This window comes from Ceratotherium simum, chromosome 4 (genome assembly GCF_057802395.1).
Source record: "Ceratotherium simum simum isolate JZ-2026a chromosome 4, ASM5780239v1, whole genome shotgun sequence".
In the NCBI taxonomy this organism is placed as follows: domain Eukaryota; kingdom Metazoa; phylum Chordata; class Mammalia; order Perissodactyla; family Rhinocerotidae; genus Ceratotherium; species Ceratotherium simum.
In genome coordinates, this window is record NC_141903.1 from 93,281,257 (window position 1) to 93,300,000 (window position 18,744).

At 44.4% G+C, this 18,744-nt stretch overlaps 1 protein-coding gene across 2 annotated transcripts in view; it reads right to left on the reverse strand.

Moving 5' to 3' along the window:
• Nucleotides 1-10,156, reverse strand: part of BDP1 (BDP1 general transcription factor IIIB subunit) — an 87,621-nt gene extending 77,465 nt beyond the window's left edge. Inside the window, exons 1-6 of one of the 2 annotated variants that reach the window (XM_087430215.1) lie at nucleotides 9,746-10,156; nucleotides 6,861-7,140; nucleotides 5,062-5,171; nucleotides 3,360-3,419; nucleotides 1,945-2,073; nucleotides 695-828 (exon numbers count right to left, since the gene is read on the reverse strand). In XM_087430215.1, coding sequence (XP_087286341.1) covers nucleotides 695-828; nucleotides 1,945-2,073; nucleotides 3,360-3,419; nucleotides 5,062-5,171; nucleotides 6,861-7,140; nucleotides 9,746-9,951 — 919 coding nt within the window. In that variant the 5' untranslated portion in view covers nucleotides 9,952-10,156. Of the gene's footprint in view, nucleotides 1-694; nucleotides 829-1,944; nucleotides 2,074-3,359; nucleotides 3,420-5,061; nucleotides 5,172-6,042; nucleotides 6,142-6,860; nucleotides 7,141-9,745 lie in introns of those variants that run through there. The other variant, XM_087430216.1, reaches the window with a different exon arrangement.
• Nucleotides 10,157-18,744: the final 8,588 nt, after the last annotated feature.

Genomic DNA, 18,744 nt, shown 5'->3' on the forward strand with positions numbered 1-18,744 from the left:
CTGGAATAAAAACAAAAAACAAAAACAAAAAACCACATTCTGCGTATCTGGTCTCAAAGTGCCCTGAAAAAAACTGTTAGTCATAGCCAGTACAATGCTACTGTTATGTAAGCAACTAAGATGTGCTAAGTAGTATGTGAAAGAAAGTAACTGGAAAAATACACCAGAAACTGTTAATGGAAGTAACTTCAAGAGAATAGGATTGGGGAAGTCAGAGAAGGGAAATACAGAATCTTTCTTTTCACTCTATATTATTCTGTTGTGTTTGAATTTTTCCCCAAAACAAACTGCATTATTTTTATAATAAAAAGTAAGTAATATGCAACAGCATGCAATAGGTATTATATACTTTTTTAACAGCATAAATTTTACCTTTTAGAAACTATCACATAATACCATCTGAAGCAGAACATTATTATGAGCATTAGAAATATTGTTAATTTTTCACAGAGAAATATTTCAGCCAAAATGACCATAATGCTAATTCCTAAAAAGATTTCTAAAATAAAGTCAGAGATATCATCCCATGGCAGGGGGCAGGAGGAGGTGCCCACAAATTCAAGCAGAGAGGAAACAACATTGTAGTTTGCATTTTATTTACTTAGGGTAGACATGGTTTAATTCAGGAACAGAGAAAACAATTCACTTTATTTCAAATAAATAACCTACACAATTTAAAATGAAAATTACTTACCTTTATTTGACCAAGGTTTAGAGTAATAGCTTTTCCTAAAGCTGGAATATGTAGTTGTAGAACCACGCTCAAATATGGGATCATTTTCCTCAACAACACAGGGGCCTTTTGTCCTTAAAACTTCTACAGTTAAACTGAAAGAAACACGTTTTTAAATAGATTCACATTAAAAACAAGTAAGGAAACAAATAGTAAATGAGATTTGAGTAGTTACATTTGAAATATACCGTGGCAGAAGTCATATCAAAAGTATAATAATGTACATTTGAGGTATGCATATTTTCCAAAAATAAGCTAGTTTTCACTTAAAATGTGATTGCCAGGGAGTAAAAAATGCCAACTTTTTTTTCAAAATCCTTAACAGCAATATAAAATTCACAAAATATCTTTGGGCCATCTAAAAAATTATTTGTTTTATGGTCTTCTGCATGTCTCCTATATTTAGTATACCTATTACCTTATAGTGCTAGACACAATAGGGGATACTGAAAAACATAAGCGTTTTATATTAAAGTTTTACATTCCTGCAAAGCAATGAAATACGCTCTTAACTATCTAATGACCAGTAAAATTATCACAAAATAATGGAAAACAACATGTAAAAGCAATTATTATTGACAGTATTACATTTAATTATCATAAAATTTATATGCTATAAAATGATTTTTTACTAATTAAACTGCCAGAAGACTTTCCATCCCTCTTTTTTATTTACTTACTATTTTATCATCTTTCTTAAAAAATACACTTTGGAAAGACAACAAATTCCACAATGCCAAATGTGAGAAATTTAATGTTATGACTGAGAAATTAAACCAGAAAGTGAATTAATGTTTCATTGCATTTTCATTAGTTACCACCACACAAGAACATGCTATTGGTTAATAATATGCAAACTTGAATACTGACTTCAAGACAGAGTCAATCTTTAAAATCTATCCTCGGTGAAGGACCGCACATGATTAGTTCAATAGCTCATCCCAATTACCAGTAAAGTTAGTAACAACGATGGTAGGTTAACGGATGATAGGTCAACAGTACCATCTTCTCAGACAATGCACAGTATTATAAACATTGCTAAAAAATTAAAAATGAACCTAACCCACCTTTCTATTTACATCATCCATTATGCAAACATAAACATCAGAAACTAAGTGACAACGACAGATATGGAAACTCAATCTCTCTCATTAGACAAAGCATGTTTGTTCTCACAAAACCATAATCTCTCTCTCTTTTTTTAAACTTACCTTTCTTCATCCAAAATAATAGAACCATCTTCTGCCACCTTTACTCGAGGAACCAGTAATGGCCCTTCGTCCACCTCCTCCTGTACTTGGTCATCATCTCCAGCATCAGGAGTACTCTTACCTTCTTGCCTGCCAAATAGAAAGATATGTTAACTCACATACGACAAGTGTTCGCTCGATACTATGAACTTCCAAAATAAAATACTGCAAATTCAACTTTGTATTTCCAACTTGCTCTATAACCTAATTGAAAATACTATGTGCTGTGCTGTTCACGACATGGTTATAAGATTTTCTCAAATTTTATCTGGTAGCATTTAATAAGAAGGCGTTATTCTCTTCGAAAATAAAAAGAAAGAAATGCTCCTCTTTTCTGTCTGAATAGAGTATCACAGTAAACCATCCCGTTATTATGGAATTAACAAAAATAACCCTTACAGCTATATAGCATTAGTTTCCAGATACCTTTATTAACTCTTCAGAATAACCCTTGGGGGTTAGGACTTTCACACTCATGTGAGGCTTGGAGAAGATAACTTCTGCTCTAAACTACACAACAGTAAGGGTAGATGAAGAAGCCAAAGAGTTTTCCAAATAATGACTCCAAATCCCATATACTTTCCATTCAATTACATTATCTCCTTAAGGTTTTGGAACTCCTAAAGTTCTGCTTTAAAACAACAGAGATTCTAAGCAAAACAGTGATCATTACTTAATAATCCTTTATGTAACAACCAGAAAAATCCCAATGTTTCTGCTAATTTTCCACAATCCCCCATCTTGAATTACAAGGCTATATTCCTAAGAGGTCTCTTGGAGGAATTTCTTGGGAGTAAGCTAACATAAGACAGCACAACATGGAAGGCAACAGGGAGTCTGTACAAAAAACAGACTCCCTAGTGGCATCAAAACTATACCTATCGCAGGACAGCTTACACAGAATGCTAAAAGGAAGGAGAAAGAAAAAAGGAAGATATATACATGTTTGCTGGGACAGACACAGACTAGAACTACAATGATACATTAAGAAATTGGTAACATTTGTTGCCTCCAGGGAGAGGAACTAGAGGGCAGAAAAACAGAGCTGGAAGACTCTTCTCAAGATACTTTTGCTCTTTTTGAATTTTGTACCATGGGACTATATCATTATTCTAAAATAAAACAAAACCCTTTTTAATTCTAAAAGTTTTAATTTAAAATCATAACATTGGCCATTTGTATATGTAATACACAAATAGTGTGGTCTTTCATATTGATTTAAATCAGGCAGTAACTTTTATTCTTGTTAGTGATTCTATTTAAAAATTCCTATCACATGTAATTTGACTATAATAGGAAGCATCATTTGATTTCATTTGTAAAAAAATGTACCCATAACAGAATATATTCAAAAAAGAATAAGACGAGATGCTTACTCTCTTGTCTGGACTGGTGTCAATGATTTTTCATTTTTCTTTTCTTGCTCCAGTGAAGAACTATTAAACACAAATAACAGAGTACCTTTTAATAAATAATTAATTTACATTTTATGATCTACTATAACACTGCTATTAATGACGGTGTGGTCCAACAGTCCATTTTTCAGTCAAAAACTTGTGTCATCAAGTATAAATAATCTGTTAGGCCCTAAGCAGGGAATGCTCTCCCCGTCTCATTCCTCAGGGAAGGAAGGCTCCCAGTCCTGCAGCAGGAAGCAACTCAGGGGCTCATCTCCAACTCCTAGATGTCAAACTCAAAACCTAGGTTTCTGGCCCATCCTTCAACTAGGCCAAAGACCTAGGGTTCACTGAACCTGAAAAACGCTACAGAGGAAATGTGCACTATTCCTACATCCACCTGCTAAACCACCAAGGACACAACAAGGAGGAGATTTATCATCAACTCCCTGCCCCCTGAGGCTCACTTTGATTAAAGAAGCTTTGTTCTGGGGCTGGGCCCGTGGCTTAGCGGTTAAGCGCTCACGCTCCGCTGCTGGCAGCCAGGGTTCGGATCCCGGGCGCCAACCAATGCACCGCTTCTCCAGCCATGCTGAGGCCTCGTCCCACATACAGCAACTAGAAGGATGTGCAGCTATGACATACAACTGTCTGCTGGGGCTTTGGGGGGAAAAAAAAAGGAGGAGGATAGGCAGTAGATGTTAGCTCAGAGCCGGTCTTCCTCAGCAAAAAGAGGAGGATTAGCACAGATGTTAGCTCAGGGCTGATCTTCCTCACACACACAAAAATAAATAAAGAAGCTGTGTTCTCAGGCCTGGCCCCATGGCAAGTGGTTAAAATTCTGTGCACTCTGCTCCGGTGGCCCAGGTTCGTGGGTTCGGGTCCCAGGCGTGGGCCTGCTCCACTCACCAGCCATGCTGTGGCAGAGTCCCACATGCAAAAAAATAGAGGAGGATTGGCACAGATGTTAGCTCAGGGCTAATCTTCCTCAGGCAAAAAAAGGAGGAGGATTGGCAATGGATGTTAGTTCAGGGCAAATCTTCCTCAGCAAAAAAAAAAAAAAAAAAAAAGCAGCAGCAGCAGCTTTGCTCTTGGAGGGTTTGTTAATAAATGCACTGCATTTAACGAGGAGGCATAAAAATGAGATCACCCCTTTCATTTTTATTTATTTATTTTCCCCCCAAAGCCCCAGTAGATGGTTGTACGTCACAGTTGCACATCCCTCTAGTTGCTGTATGTGGGACGCGGCCTCAGCGTGGCCGGAGAAGCGGTGCGTCGGTGCACGCCCAGGATCCAAACCCGGGCCGCCAATAGTGGAGCGCGCACTTAACCGCTAAGCCACGGGGCCGGCCCAAGATCACCCCTTTAAATCAAGTTATAGTTAAAAGAAACAGAAATTGCAGTCTTGATTAGAGAAAAGCTGTTTAGTTGGTGTTACCACATCTTGGTAACATAACAAAGGAAACCTGTTTTTAATCTCAGAGGTAAAGGGCATCATTCACCATCCCAAGAAAGCAGTTACTTGAAATACCACTCTCTTGTATCATAAAATTCTATCTAAAAGGACATCATATACGCTATAAATTTTGTAAACGTGCTTTTGGGAAACAAGAAACTGTACTCTAAAAGTGATACTTAAATCACTACATACTCAAAGAAAAACAAAATAAAGTTTACTTACGTCATTGGATTGTTATCTGGCAGGTAATATATGAAGTCTCTCATAGTCATTTTTGAACGATCTGGTGGCCTCTGATTTTCATTTACGGCACACTTGGTTTTCCATTGCTTCTAGATACACAAACACAGACACAGATCCACTTTTATTTTATAAATATAGAATTTCAGATGTACTACATTCGAATATAGCCCACTGATGCATTCAAGTGCCTGAATGTTATTCCTACCACAATTATGCCTAATTTTAGGAAAAATTTTATAAACTGAATATTAAAAGGTTGCAGCACATTAAGGAATTTTAAAAACTAACGTGACTGGGACTGGATAAAAGCTCAATGTATAAAATTATGCTTTATAAAAAAATAAAAATAAAAAATAAAATCATGCTTACTGATGCCTTCTAACTACAATAGTTTACTGAGAATTTATAAATACAGCTTTTATTTACCTTGTGGTGAATCAGAATTCTGTGTATTTTATAAAACTCTTGAAGCAAATGTTTAATTTTTAATTTCCCAAAAGAAATCTAATTAAGCAGACACTATAAAACATAGACCATTTTTAGAGGCTTAGATTTTAGAGGATATGGATTCAAATTCCATATCCTCCACTGATGTTTGACACAAAGCAAATAACCTCTCTGAGCTTGTTTCTTCCTGTGTAAAATAGTGATATCTACTTCACATAATTGAGAGAATTAAATGAGATAATGAATATAAAGCACCAAGCTAAATGATTTCCTCTTAAGTAAAAAAAAAAAGGCGCATTCTATAATTAATAAAAGCTGACATCTGTCAGGCCTTACTATTTGCCAGACAGTAGTCTAAATGTGTTTTACGTGTATTAACTCATCCAGTCTTCACAACCCTCCAACGAGGTAGATAGCATCATCGGTCCTATTCTACAGATGAAAAAGTAGACACAGAAAGATTAATTAAATTTCTCAAGGTTACAGTGTAAGGGACTAATCTAAGATTCAAACCTTAAGTGTCTAATTCCAGAGCTTGCATGCTTCACTACTGTTACGTTGTCCTCTCAGAAAACCGATCCATCTTCAAGAGTACAAAGAACACAGGCTCTCCTATATGCATACAGGCAAATTCTTCCCATTTATAATTTTCCATATTGTCAACTTAAAAAACATTACCAAATCATTTTGCTCAACAGTACTTGTCTTAATTCAAATGATATAACTCACGTCACTTGGACATCTTCACAAAAAATGTGATTGAAGGTTTATTTTATAAATATGCTTGTGTGAGTGTGTGTGCGCGCGCGCGCGTGTGTATAAAACTTCTATTTGTGGCCTTCACCAAAAACAATGAAAGATATAAACTAATAAAATATATAAAAATTAATATCGTGGAAAAAATTGCTGGCCGGCCCTGTGGCTTGGTGGTTAAGTGCGCGCGCTGCGATGCTGGCGGCCCGGGTTCGGATCCCGGGTGCACATCGAGGCACCACTTCTCTGTCCATCCTGAGGCCGAGTCCCACATACAGCAACTAGAAGGGTGTGCAGCTGTGACATACAACTATCTACTGTGGCTTTGGGGGCAAAAAATAAATAAAATCTTTAAAAAAAAAAAAAAAAAAGAAAAAAGAAAAAATTGCTTAAGTCCACAGAGCTTCTTAATCATTCTGTTAACAAAAGGGGATATTCCATTAACATGACGGAGGTTATTTAGTTTTGTTCCCTTTCAAAATGCTACAGATGCTTATTTTTCCTCCCAATGATGCTTGACTAACATAAAAACAGAAATCTACCAGGCAACAACCAAAATTCTGATTTTTCTCCCTTACCTTCTCTTTTCGCAATTCTTCTTTTAACATTTCTCTCAGTTTCTGGGCTTTATATATTCGATATCTGTCTGAGCATGGCTGTTTCTCTTTCGTTGGAACAGAGTTTGGCTGTGGAACTGCTTGATTAACTGGTATCTCCAATGGATGAGGTTCTGAAGGAACGCTGACACTAGGCTTAACCACAGTAGGAGTACTTGATATTCGCTTTCTTCTCTGTGAAACAGTAGGGGAACATTTACTGGGTTCTTCAACATCATTCTCACCATCAGGCTTTTCATCACTGTTAAAATTAAAAAAGAAAAAAAAAAAGGCACCACAGGTCTTCTTTTAAATATTCTAGTTTTAAAAATTAGTCTGGTAAAAATCTAAAATAGTCAAGTCTTATTAAAAAATCAATGACTTGAGAAATATGTTAATTATGACAGAGGTTGCAATAAAAATTTTGTTCAGTATATCTTTTTAACAGATATGTAAACTCTAATGAAGATTGTTGATCTTTTTTCAAACTTCAAGTCCCTAAGCACATGAGAACACATAATGTTATGCTCATGCCAGGTCCTTCAAAAAAAAAACAACCAAAATCTAAGACACAAAACAAAGCTTAATTAGCCTAATTTGAATCACTAGATAACTGAGAGTTGGTTTTTTTTAAATTAAGTTTGTAATCCACACTGACATTACCCTAAACTGATCTAAATTATTGGCATTTTACTTTAAATTATTAACCTGAGATCAGTCAAATCAAACATACAAAACTTCAAACCTCTGAAATATCTGTATTGCAGATTTGAAGATATACATTTAGCTACATTAAACAAACAAAATTCTGTTTGAGGGAGAAATCATTTATCTTTTGTCAGGTATCACTCTACTTATACAGCTATCAAACTCTTCACTCAAAAAAGTTCTCAGTCATTCCAAAATTACATATTAGGTACAGTTCAGATTGGACATAAATATTTCAGGAATGGCCTGAAAGCAAATTAAGTCAAGACGAGAGAGTGTATGAGTTAAGAATTAAAAACAGTCTCTTTGGGGGCCAGTTCGGTGGCGTAGCTGTTAAATTCGTGTGCTCTTCTTTGGCGGCCCAGGGTTCACAGGTTCTGATCCCGGGTGCGCACCAATGCACCACTTATCAAGCCATGCTGTGGCAGCGTCCCATATAAAGTAGAGGAAGATGAAGATGGGCACGGATGTCAGCCCAGGGCCAATCTTCCTCACAAAAAAAAAAAAAGTCTCTTTTTTCATATGTTATGATTAGTTTTGTGTAAAAGTGGAAAATGCCTAAACCTATAGAATAACCTTTCCAAAGTCTCCAATTTAAATTCTTATCTCAGCCCTTATGTGATACATACACCATTTGCATTTCACCCAGCTATGTTGAATGCATAAGAACAGAACACACACCTTGTAGATTTTTACAACTAGCAAAGACCCACAAAAAAGAGAGAACATATGATAAAAAACAAACTTTACTCCCTAAATGTCAACCCTAAGAAAAAATTTAAACATCCTTGAGCTTAAATGTCTCAAGACTACAAACTCTGAATAATTTATTACATTATCAATCATGCATTCATACGTAGTAAACAGGATCCCTGTGAACTTTATTAACGGTGACTGGTATTTCTATCTGTAACTCCATTTTTGGGAGAAATGTTGAAACAAACTCATGCAAGAAACTTGCACATTACTAAGCATCACTACACTAGCAAAATAACACCCTACACCCCGCACTTGTTCAGACCAACAGAGGAAGTTGAGCCAAAAAGAAAGAAATAAAAATTTCACCTTCCTGTCAGAGCATAAACAGAACTGATAACATCTCACTCTTATTTAATAGGGTTGGTTTTTATTGGTTTCCTCACATACATAGTACAGAAACCGAGGCAGGCCATTATTGCTCAACACGTCTCTACTTTGCTCCATCATCTTTATTTTAAACAAATAGCAGGGGCCAGACCAGTGGCGCAAGCGGTTAAGTGCGGCTCTCCACTGCGGGGCCCAAGGTTCGCCGGTTCGGATCCCGGGTGCACACCAACGCACCGCTTGGCAACCCATGCTGTGCCAGCGTCCCATATAAAGTGGAGGAAGATGGGCACGGATGTTAGCCCAGGGCCAGTCTTCCTCAGCAAAAAGAGGAGGATTGGCAGATATTAGCACAGGGCTGATCTCCTCACACACACACAAAAAAACAACTTTTTGTAGGCAACTACTCTGCCATGTCCTGTGCAACACATTTTACATCAGTTTTCTCTAATCTCCACAAAAACTCTCCAAAGCAGGTAACATTATCCCAATTTCACAGATAAGCAAATTCTACCCGGGCAAAGTCTACTAAACTGTTAAGTAAAGGACTCCTAAACCCAAATGTGGAACACGACACATGCTTTTCCGTGAAAACATGGTCACCGTAGTTAAAGGGGCACACCTCAAACGAAGGCAAGTCACCAGACCTCCTTCTCGTTGACTTAATCAGCAGATCCAAAGCAACACTGGTCTTGTTTTAAAAATCAATGCTCTTAAAATTAAAAAACTCCTTACCCCCGCAAAGTACTCCCGAAGAACTACGGTAACCTAAACTCTCCGATGAACAGCACCACGTGCAGCTACTCCTCACTTCAAGACTACTACACCTGGGTTCCTCCCACCACCACCTGAAGACCTGCTGCCCTCCAGGAAAACCTACAGACCGGAACAAACTCCCCCTTGGCCACACCCTGTGGCCAGAAGGACACACCGCAGTCGGGAGTGGGTTCGCCGGGCCTCCGCTGGATGCTCAGAGCGAGCGCGCGCGTGCTCCTCGGGCACAGCTCATCAGCGCAGCTTCGCGGCGAGAGGCACGGAGAGGCGGGGCAGAGGAGACGCTCCCCCTGCAGGCTTACCTGCTCCTGGGAGCCTTTTCTTGGGGCTGCGGCGCCCCGAGCCCCGCCGGGGGCACATCTGCGGGCTCCGCCGGCTTCGCGGCCGCGTCCGGCTCCGGCGGCCGGGGAGGCTCCTGTCCGCGCTGGGCAGCGGGGGCGGCGGGGCCCCTGGCGCCAGCCCCGGGCCTGACGTTCGGCTTCACGCTGAGCCGTGCCCTTCGGAACATGGCGGAGCCCGGGGGCCGGGGCGGCCCCGCGGCCGCTCTCAGCCCCGAGCCCCAGCCGCTGCCCCGAGAGCGGGTTACGAACGGCGCCGGTCCCACACAGCCACGCCACCAGCCCGGCGGGCAGCGACGGCAGCTCCACGCCCCCGCCGCCTCTTCTTCATGACCCTGCTCCGCTAAGAGCCCGGCTCCCGACACTTGCTCCCCCGCCCTCAGAGGGCGCGGGACTGACGCGTCACCAGCCAGCGCCGCTGAGTGACGTCAGACGCACAGCGCCCGGCGCCATGGTAACTGTCAAACTTCGGAGTCCGGGATACCCGGGAAGCCGGAAGGGAGGCGCGGGCCGGCGGGCTCTCCCTCTGCGGGCGTCCTTGGGAGTGGTTGCGAAGACGGGACGCGGGGAGTCACCCCTCGGCCCAAACCCTTACGGGACTACGAAAATGCTGCCGACTTTGTTCACAAGCACCTCCCCAGGCCTTAGAAATTCTGAATGGAGTAGGACATGGATTAGAAACGCAGGTGTGAAGAAGCCGGTGATAGTTACCTCCTAGGAGGGGAACTGGGTTTCTGGAAACCATGTCGGGGAGGAAGGCCATTCACTGTATATCCTTGTGTACCTTTTAGTGTGAGTGTATTACCTGCTCAAGAATTATTATACTTAAAGCTTGTAAATTAACGGGAGCGCTCTTAATCTGCTTCAGGAAGTAGCAATACAGCAATAAGGCGTTCTGGGTTGGGGAGGAAAAAATACAACAAACAAATGAACAAGATAATTTAAGAATGTATGCCATGAAAGAAATTTAAAGGGTAATATGACAGAGATTAATGGGAGGCTGGCTTACTTTAGGTGGGGTGGTTAGGGAAGGCCTCTATGATGAGAGGAGAAATGGGCAGAGATGACGTTGGCTCTGCAGAGTATGACATTGAACCTGCAATACAAATCCCCTCACTCATGGCAATACAAATGCCTGACTCCTTCTTGGAAGGAGAAGAGGATTCTACAAGAACATCCTGCTACATTAATAACAAAAAGTCAAAGGAATAAAATCCTGAACTGATTGAAGAGATTGCTATGTCATCCAGAAGGAGAAAGAGAGGCAAGTGCTTTTGAGAGTAGGAAGGCAAGGCTCACAGCACAGAAGAGAGAAGAGATACCTCTAAGACTTGGGAAGAAAATAGAGGTGTGTGGGTTCTGTAGGCTCCCTCCAGTACTCTGGGGATGGAGGACCTCAGAGACACCTAAAGAAGCCTAGAACTCAACACAGAAACCCCTGCTGAAGACGTCTCAGGAATCTTGGAGCCACTGCCAGGACCATATAGCATTGGACAGCATAATCTGGTATAAACTGAAGACACAAGGCCTTTCCCCAAATGTTCTGTTCCACCTCAGAGTCTAGGGAATTCCCACAATTCTGTAGGTAAAGAAGTCAATAATGACTAAGATTTAATTTCCCATTAATAAAGAGATGGGAACAAAGTCAGACTTAATTTTGTTATTAAATATAAAGTCATAAGATATTTATTACACACCCGAATTTGTGGAATAAATTCTTAATGGCATCACAGTAATTTTAAAAGTCTCCGGTTTTCTCTGGCAGACACACCCAACATTTCTTGTGTACATGGTGTACATCATGTGTATCCCTACACCTCAAAAACTGTATTTTCAGCTGCAAAGATAAAGCTCAATTAGATGGTAAATGAAGACCACATACAGAAACAACTCTCACTTACCTTCCAATCCCAAATTCCTTCCCTCCCTTCCTCTGTAGATGATCTCCTTATCTCTGTAAAGAGCCTGGCCAGAAAATCAATCTTTTCCCGCTGTTCAAGTTACTCCAGAAGAGGTCGTCGAAGTAGAAACAGACACCTGGCCTGTAAGCAGTATTGAGCAGGTGGGCCAGGGTGGGGGGAGAGTGATAAGCGTGCAAGGCTCTCTGAGGTTGGAAGAATAATGACAATGACAGCTAACATATTGAGTGCTACGTATGCTGGCACTTAGTACTTCACATATATTAATTCAATTAATTTAGGAGGTATAATCAATGAAGGAGGTACAATTACTTCCTAATTTTTCTGGTAAGGAAGCTTTAATGCAAGGAAATAACATACCCAAGTTCACACAGCTACTCATTGGTAGAGCTGGGCTTTCAACCCAGACATTCGATCTTGAGAGCCCTGCGTCTTCACCACTTTCTCCTACCTTCTCTAAAATAGGCGATGTTTATAAGGTAAAATAAAAATTGTCAAAGCTTGGTCATATATACTTGAGGGTCCATTATAGTATTTTCTATACTTTTGTACCTGTTTGAAATCTTCCAAAATAAAAGCCTTAAAAAAAATAGGGTAATTTTAGGGTGTCCAGACTAACGCCACAGATTTCTCAGTCTTTAATAATTAACGGAATAGATGAAGAAAGTAAGTATCAACCAAATGAACCGTCAAGCATCTTTACACGTCTGTTTCCGGCGGCGGCAGCTGCTCCGCAGAGTTTACGTGGGTTCCCAGGTGTGGAAATCAATGAAAGAACCCGCAACTAAACTGGGCCGGGCCGGCCTGCAGGAGGAGCTCTCACCCCATCACACCGTCCATGACGCCAGCCAGGAAGAGACCCGGGCTCGCATCTTCCCCAGGAAGTACAGCCACTTTACTGCTGAAGGAAGATTTCTCTCTCCGCCTGGCAACAGCCCAGACAATGAGAAGCCATTGTCGCCCTGAACTGATACTTTCCCCGGATGGGCTTTCCTTTAAAACAGCCCCCCTCTCCCTTGTTTTCTATATTTAAAACAGCCCCCCTCTCCCTTGTTTTCTATAAAACCAGCTCCGCTCCTTTATGCTCTGGATTTGAGTATGGTTCGCCCTTGCACACACATCCTGGGTTGTAATTCTTTGAGCTACTCCTGAATAAACTCGTTTTGAGCCTCTTCAAGTTAAGGTAGGCTTTTGTGGGTGTTCTGACCACGTGCCGCCTGCAGCCCCCACCATCCTCTCCCCATCTCACAACCCAAGCAGGAGCCATCCCCTAGAGCTCCTCACGTCCTGTCACCGCGACGAGGCCCTGGGGTAGGACGGGAGCAGCCCTGGTGGACGTGAATCTCCCCTCTACCGGACCTCCCTGTTAGGCCAGTCGCTCTGGTCTCATCTCCCCTTCCCTGAAACGACAACCACAAAGCCCACCCAGCAGGGTGGAGCGAGAACAAGGAAGGAAAGCGCGCCAAGGCCTTCGCGGAGTTAACCCTCCCCCTGTTCTGACCCTTCCTCCCCTTCCCGCCTCTGCAAGGGGCTGAAGGAAGCACGCTAACGTTTTTCCTCGGAAAGTCAGATATTGGAGCGTTCGCTGTGGGCCCCCAGAAGCGGGGGCAGTGACGCCCCGGTGCCTGGTGCGCGGCGGGGGAGGTCCACACCCGCTCACACGGGTCTCACACACCGACCCCCTTTCCAGCAGAGGGGCCCCGGGCGCCGACCGCTCTGGGAACTGCGGGCCCGGCCCTGCCCGTCTGCGCGGCGGCCGGTCCGCGCAGTCTCACCCCTCCACGCCGGCGGTGGTCTCCCGGCCCGGGGGCAGGTCCGTCGCCGGAGCAGGGGTGCGCCGGGAGGGACCGGGCGGGGCTGGGCCGGTGGGCGTGGCGGTCACCGGAGGGCGGGCGGGGCGGGGCCGGGCCGTCGTGGGGCGGGGCGGGGCGGGGTCGACGGGCGGGCGGGCGGGGCGGGGCCGGGCCGTCGTGGGGCGGGGCGGAGCCGGGCGGGGCCGGGCCGTCGTGGGGCGGGGCGGGGTCGGCGGGCGGGCGGGGCCGGGCGGGGCCGGGCCGTCGTGGGGCGGGCGGGGCCGGCGGGCGGGGCCGGGCCGTCGTGGGGCGGGGCGGGGCGGGGTCGGCGGGCGGGCGGGCGGGGCGGGGCCGGGCCGGGCCGTCGTGGGGCGGGGCGGGTCGGCGGACGGGCGGGGCCGGGCGGGGTCGGCGGGCGGGGCGGGGCCGGGCCGTCGTGGGGCGGGGCGGGCGGGGCGGGGCCGGGCCGTCGTGGGGCGGGGCGGGGTCGTCGTGGGGCGGGCGGGCCGGGCGGGGTCGGCGGGCGGGGCGGGGCCGGGCCGTCGTGGGGCGGGCGGGGCTGGGCGGGGTCGGCGGGCGGGGCGGGGCCGGGCCGTCGTGGGGCGGGCGGGGCCGGGCGGGGTCGGCGGGCGGGGCGGGGCCGGGCGGGGCCGGGCCGTCGTGGGCCGGGGCGGGGTCGGCGGGCGGGGCGGGGCCGGGCGGGGCCGGGCCGTCGTGGGGCGGGGCGGGGTCGGCGGGCGGGGCGGGGCCGGGCGGGGCCGGGCGGGGCCGGGCCGGGCGGGGTCGGCGGGCGGGGCGGGGCCGGGCGGGGCCGGGCCGTCGTGGGCCGGGGCGGGGTCGTCGGGCGGGGCGGGGCCGGGCCGTCGTGGGGCGGGGCGGGGCGGGTGGGGCCGGCGGGCGGGGCGGGGCCGGCGGAGGCCGCGCAGGCCCAGCCCCGCGCGTCCGCAGGTGCAGGCGGCTGCAGAGCGTGCAGGGCGGCTGGTGCGTTCGCGAGCCGCTCTGCCAGGCTGGGTCCGGTAGTCGGCATGGCCCCTGGATGCGCGTGGTGGGGGAAAGCGGCGGGCCGGCTGGTGGATCCTCTTGGGTCCGGTGTGGCGGGGACGCCGCCTGCCGTCTCAGAGGGAGAGGGCCGGTGGGCTACAGTCCGGCCGCCGTCAGGGGCGAGGTGAGATGTGGGGACGGAGCCCGGTGGTGGGGGTTGGGGGTGGCGGGGCCTAGTCTGGACGTGGTCGGAGCTGGTACCTAGAGTCGTAATGCTCACTGGGGACGGGGCTCCGACGCAGTATCCCACCTAGTTCTGTCGTTGGCCCTCGCAGGTATTGTTTCACGAGCGTCTGCGTTTGCTCTCTCAGCAGTGGAAGTGTGGTCTCTGTGTATCCACCTCTCTTTCCACCCACACCCCTCAAAAGCCAGAAGCTGTTTTGGAATACTGGCCTGTAGAGTCAGACGATTTAAGGGATCTGGTATTTATAGCCAGTGAACACCTTGATAAGTATGGTAATACTTTTAAGACCCTAAGTGTTTACCTTTAAGCTTCCTTCTTGTCATCACATCTGCACCATTCAGTGCTGTACTCTGCTGGCTTATCTGTTAAAAAGTAAACTTCAGATGCATTTAAATAAGAGCCTTATAATGGAATATAAATAATTTTGGAGATGGGAAAAGAGCATGACTGTTTCTCTTTGTAGCAGGAAATCAATGGGAACTTGCCCGCCAGAAAAACTTGAAGAAATCCCGGGAAATTAACAAGGGAAAACGAAAAGAGGATAGCTTAAGCACCTCTGGAGAAAGCAGAGATGAGTGACAGTTCTCAAGGCACTGCAGTGTTCATTTGGAGAATGGAAAGCATTCTTTAAATCCTTGGTAAACTAGGCCTAACCCACAGAAAGGGGTAACACTTGAATATCCGTGCCAGGCATGCTAAAACTGTATGGGGGAGTCATTATCCCAACCCATGGATGATGAATTGAAACCCTCAAGCTGTAATTTGTCTTGCAGAGAATCTCATGCAACTCCACCAGAACCATAAGAACTTCATTGAGCAAAATAATTGAACATCTTCCATATGCAAGGCACTGTTAAGTGCTAGGGATACATTTTCAAAGCAGATGTACTACCCAAACTGGTATGCATGACAGGTGACTCAGTTATAGTGATAACTGTTCTGAAGGAAACACAAAAAAGTAGAGCAGCCATATTGATTTCCCAAGATCCACTGGGTTGGAGGGAATGCAGGTGCACAGCCTTGGTGTATGACTGTATGTGACAAATAATACAAAGCTGCTACAGAAATACTTTGAGACTGCAGCTTTAGTAAAAACAAAACAAAACCAAAAAAGCATTCATGTTTCTAAAAAAATTAACCAAAGTTTAATTTTATTCTAAAATCAAATTTTGTCCATGAGGAACTTGGAGATCAGGTGAATAATTGACTACATGCTTCAGTGTGGCTTCTCCATGGTCCTGAAGCCTGGCTGCACATTAGAATCACCTGGGAAACCTTCATGTCTGCTCAGCCTGTGCCCTCCACCCAGTCCTGATTTAGTTGGTCTGGGTTTGGGCATTAAAAGGTGCTCTAGGTAAACTTTATTATACCTAAGTTAACTCTGACATTATAAAAGCTCCCCAGGTGATTCTGATGTGCAGCCAGAGTTACGAATCATTGTTTAATGAGGCTGAAGCCCTTCACGCTTCACATTTTCTTTCTATGACATTTATTATTAAACTGATAAGCTTTGCCTTAAATTTCTGTTTGCTCACATTGGAGTAAAAGTGAAAAGATCGGTGACTCTGAAATACTATTTTTATTGGAGAACCCTGTCTAGCTCAGTAATAGCCACTGTTTAATGAATACACGCTCCTTATAAAGCTCTCTGCTAGGTGCTCTATATGTATTATGTCTATTCATCACAGCACTGAAAAATGGTATTAGCCCCAATGCATGGACTAGGAAACTGAGGCTCTGGCTTCAGTAACAGTACTAGGGTCATGCAGCAAGCACAGCAGAGCTTGGTTTTGAACAGAAAAGTAACTATCACTATTCTTTTTCACCATACCTCATTTCTTTGTAGCTGTCTTGTTTTTCCTTCCTTCTCATTCCTTGTTTTTGCTATTGGCTTTGCAGAAATGTCTTACTGTCATGGACAGAGCTACTCGTCCTGAATTAAAGTCTAATACAAGGGGCTGGCCCCGTGGCTTAGCAGTTAAGTGCGCACGCTCCACTACTGGCAGCCAGGGTTCGGATCCCAGGCGCACACCAATGCACCGCTTGTCTGGCCATGCTGAGGCGGCGTCCCACATACTGCAACTAGAAGGATGTGCAGCTATGACATACAACTGTCTACTGGGGCTTTGGGGGGAAAAAAGGAGGAGGATTGGCATGGATGTTAGCTCAGGGCTGATCTTCCTCACACACACAAAATTGTAATACTAAATCTATGCGATAACAACATAGGAAAGAGCCTGGACTTTGAAATTGGACAAATCTTGTTTTTTATGTGATTTGGGGCAAATTACTTAGCTCTAAACCTGTAATTATTTTTTAATCTGAAACATGAGGATAGTAACTCAGAGTTGCTGTGGGGCTTAATCTAGAGCCAGTGAAATGCCTGGCACATAGTGTTCAATACATAACCATTTAATATATATACGTGTATATATATATATACGTATATATATATATATATATTTTTTTTTTTTGGTGTCGAGGATTAGCCCTGAGCTAACATCCGTTGCCAATCCCCTTCTTTTTACTGAGGAAGATTGGCCCTGGGCTAACATCCGTGCCTGTCTTCCTCTACTTTATATGAGACACCGCCACAGCATGACTTTACACACGGTGCATCGGTCTGAGCCCGGGATCTGAACCTGTGAACCCAAGGCTGCCAAAGTGGAGCACACGCACTTAACCGCTATGCCACCGGGCCTGCCCCTAATCCATTCTTAATCACTAGCTATTGGGCTTTTTGGTTTGTAAGAAACTGAATTGCTTCATAACATTTGTGTCCTAATCCTAGGTACCAGTTAGGATATCTAGGAGACTTCTTAACTTTGTTGACAATCAAGAGTAATTGACATTATTTCTGCATATAGTTGCCTAATATCAGATGCTTTTATATACATATGTATTCATAGCTATTCCTCAGAATAGCCCTGATGTGTATTGCTCCGATTTTGAAAGACTTTGAGGTTATTTGCCCAAGGTCATGATAGTGGTAGAGATGGTATTCAAAATAAAATCTGATTTCAAAGCCTTTACATTCTTTGCCTTCCCATTCAGTCTCCATCCATGAAAATGGAAAGACATGAATGTTTATATCTTCTTTTAAATTGTCTTCTAATATACTGAATGGGTTATGTATAGAAAACAAGTGAGAACATAAAATCAGTTTTTCTGTAAGAACTTAGAGCCTTTTCTTCCAATATAGGGACTCCGGGATCATGCAACCAAAGCAGAAGGCAGCTAATGAGCAGAAGTCTATGCAGACAAGAGAAAAATGATGACTATTTGGAAAACCTGGGTGCTACTGCCAGCTAGGTGTGTCATAGCTCTATGATCAAGATTTTGTAGAGTGAACAGTCATTACATATGTTATAACATATCCTTATAAGACTATTTTAAATTTTACCTTTCAGCCTGACTTAGTGTAATCTTTCAGAACCATTCTTCAAAGAATAAAACACCAACCATACATGTTACATATGGATGAACATTGTTTATCAGCAGTGAGCATTATATAATGTTTTCGAGAGATAATGTGATCACATAATACGATCCCTTATATAAATCCAGAATCTTTATCTTAAACCTTGTTAAAGTAGATCTTTAAAGTCAACTGTATTGGATAATGGAATTTACGATACATTTATCTAATTTTACTTTATAATCAACTGGTTTGCTTGAAGAATTGACAACAGACAGTACAAACCACCTGGAACAGCAACTAAGTGAATGTAAACTAAATGAGGTCTCAGGAAGACTTCTACTCACAGCTTTAAAATTTTTTGGAATAAGTGCTTTTTTTTTAACAGACTTTATTTTTTAGAGTAGAATTAGGTCCACAACAAAACTGAGATGTTCCATATGCCCCCTGCCCCTCTCATGCACAGCCTCCCGCGTTATGAACATCCCCACCAGAGTGGTGTGTTTTTGTAACTGATGAACCTGCACTGGCACGTCGTCGTCACCCACAACGCAGATGTGATGTTAGGATTCACTCTGTGTGCTGGCAGAGTGCCAGTGTTTAGTGTG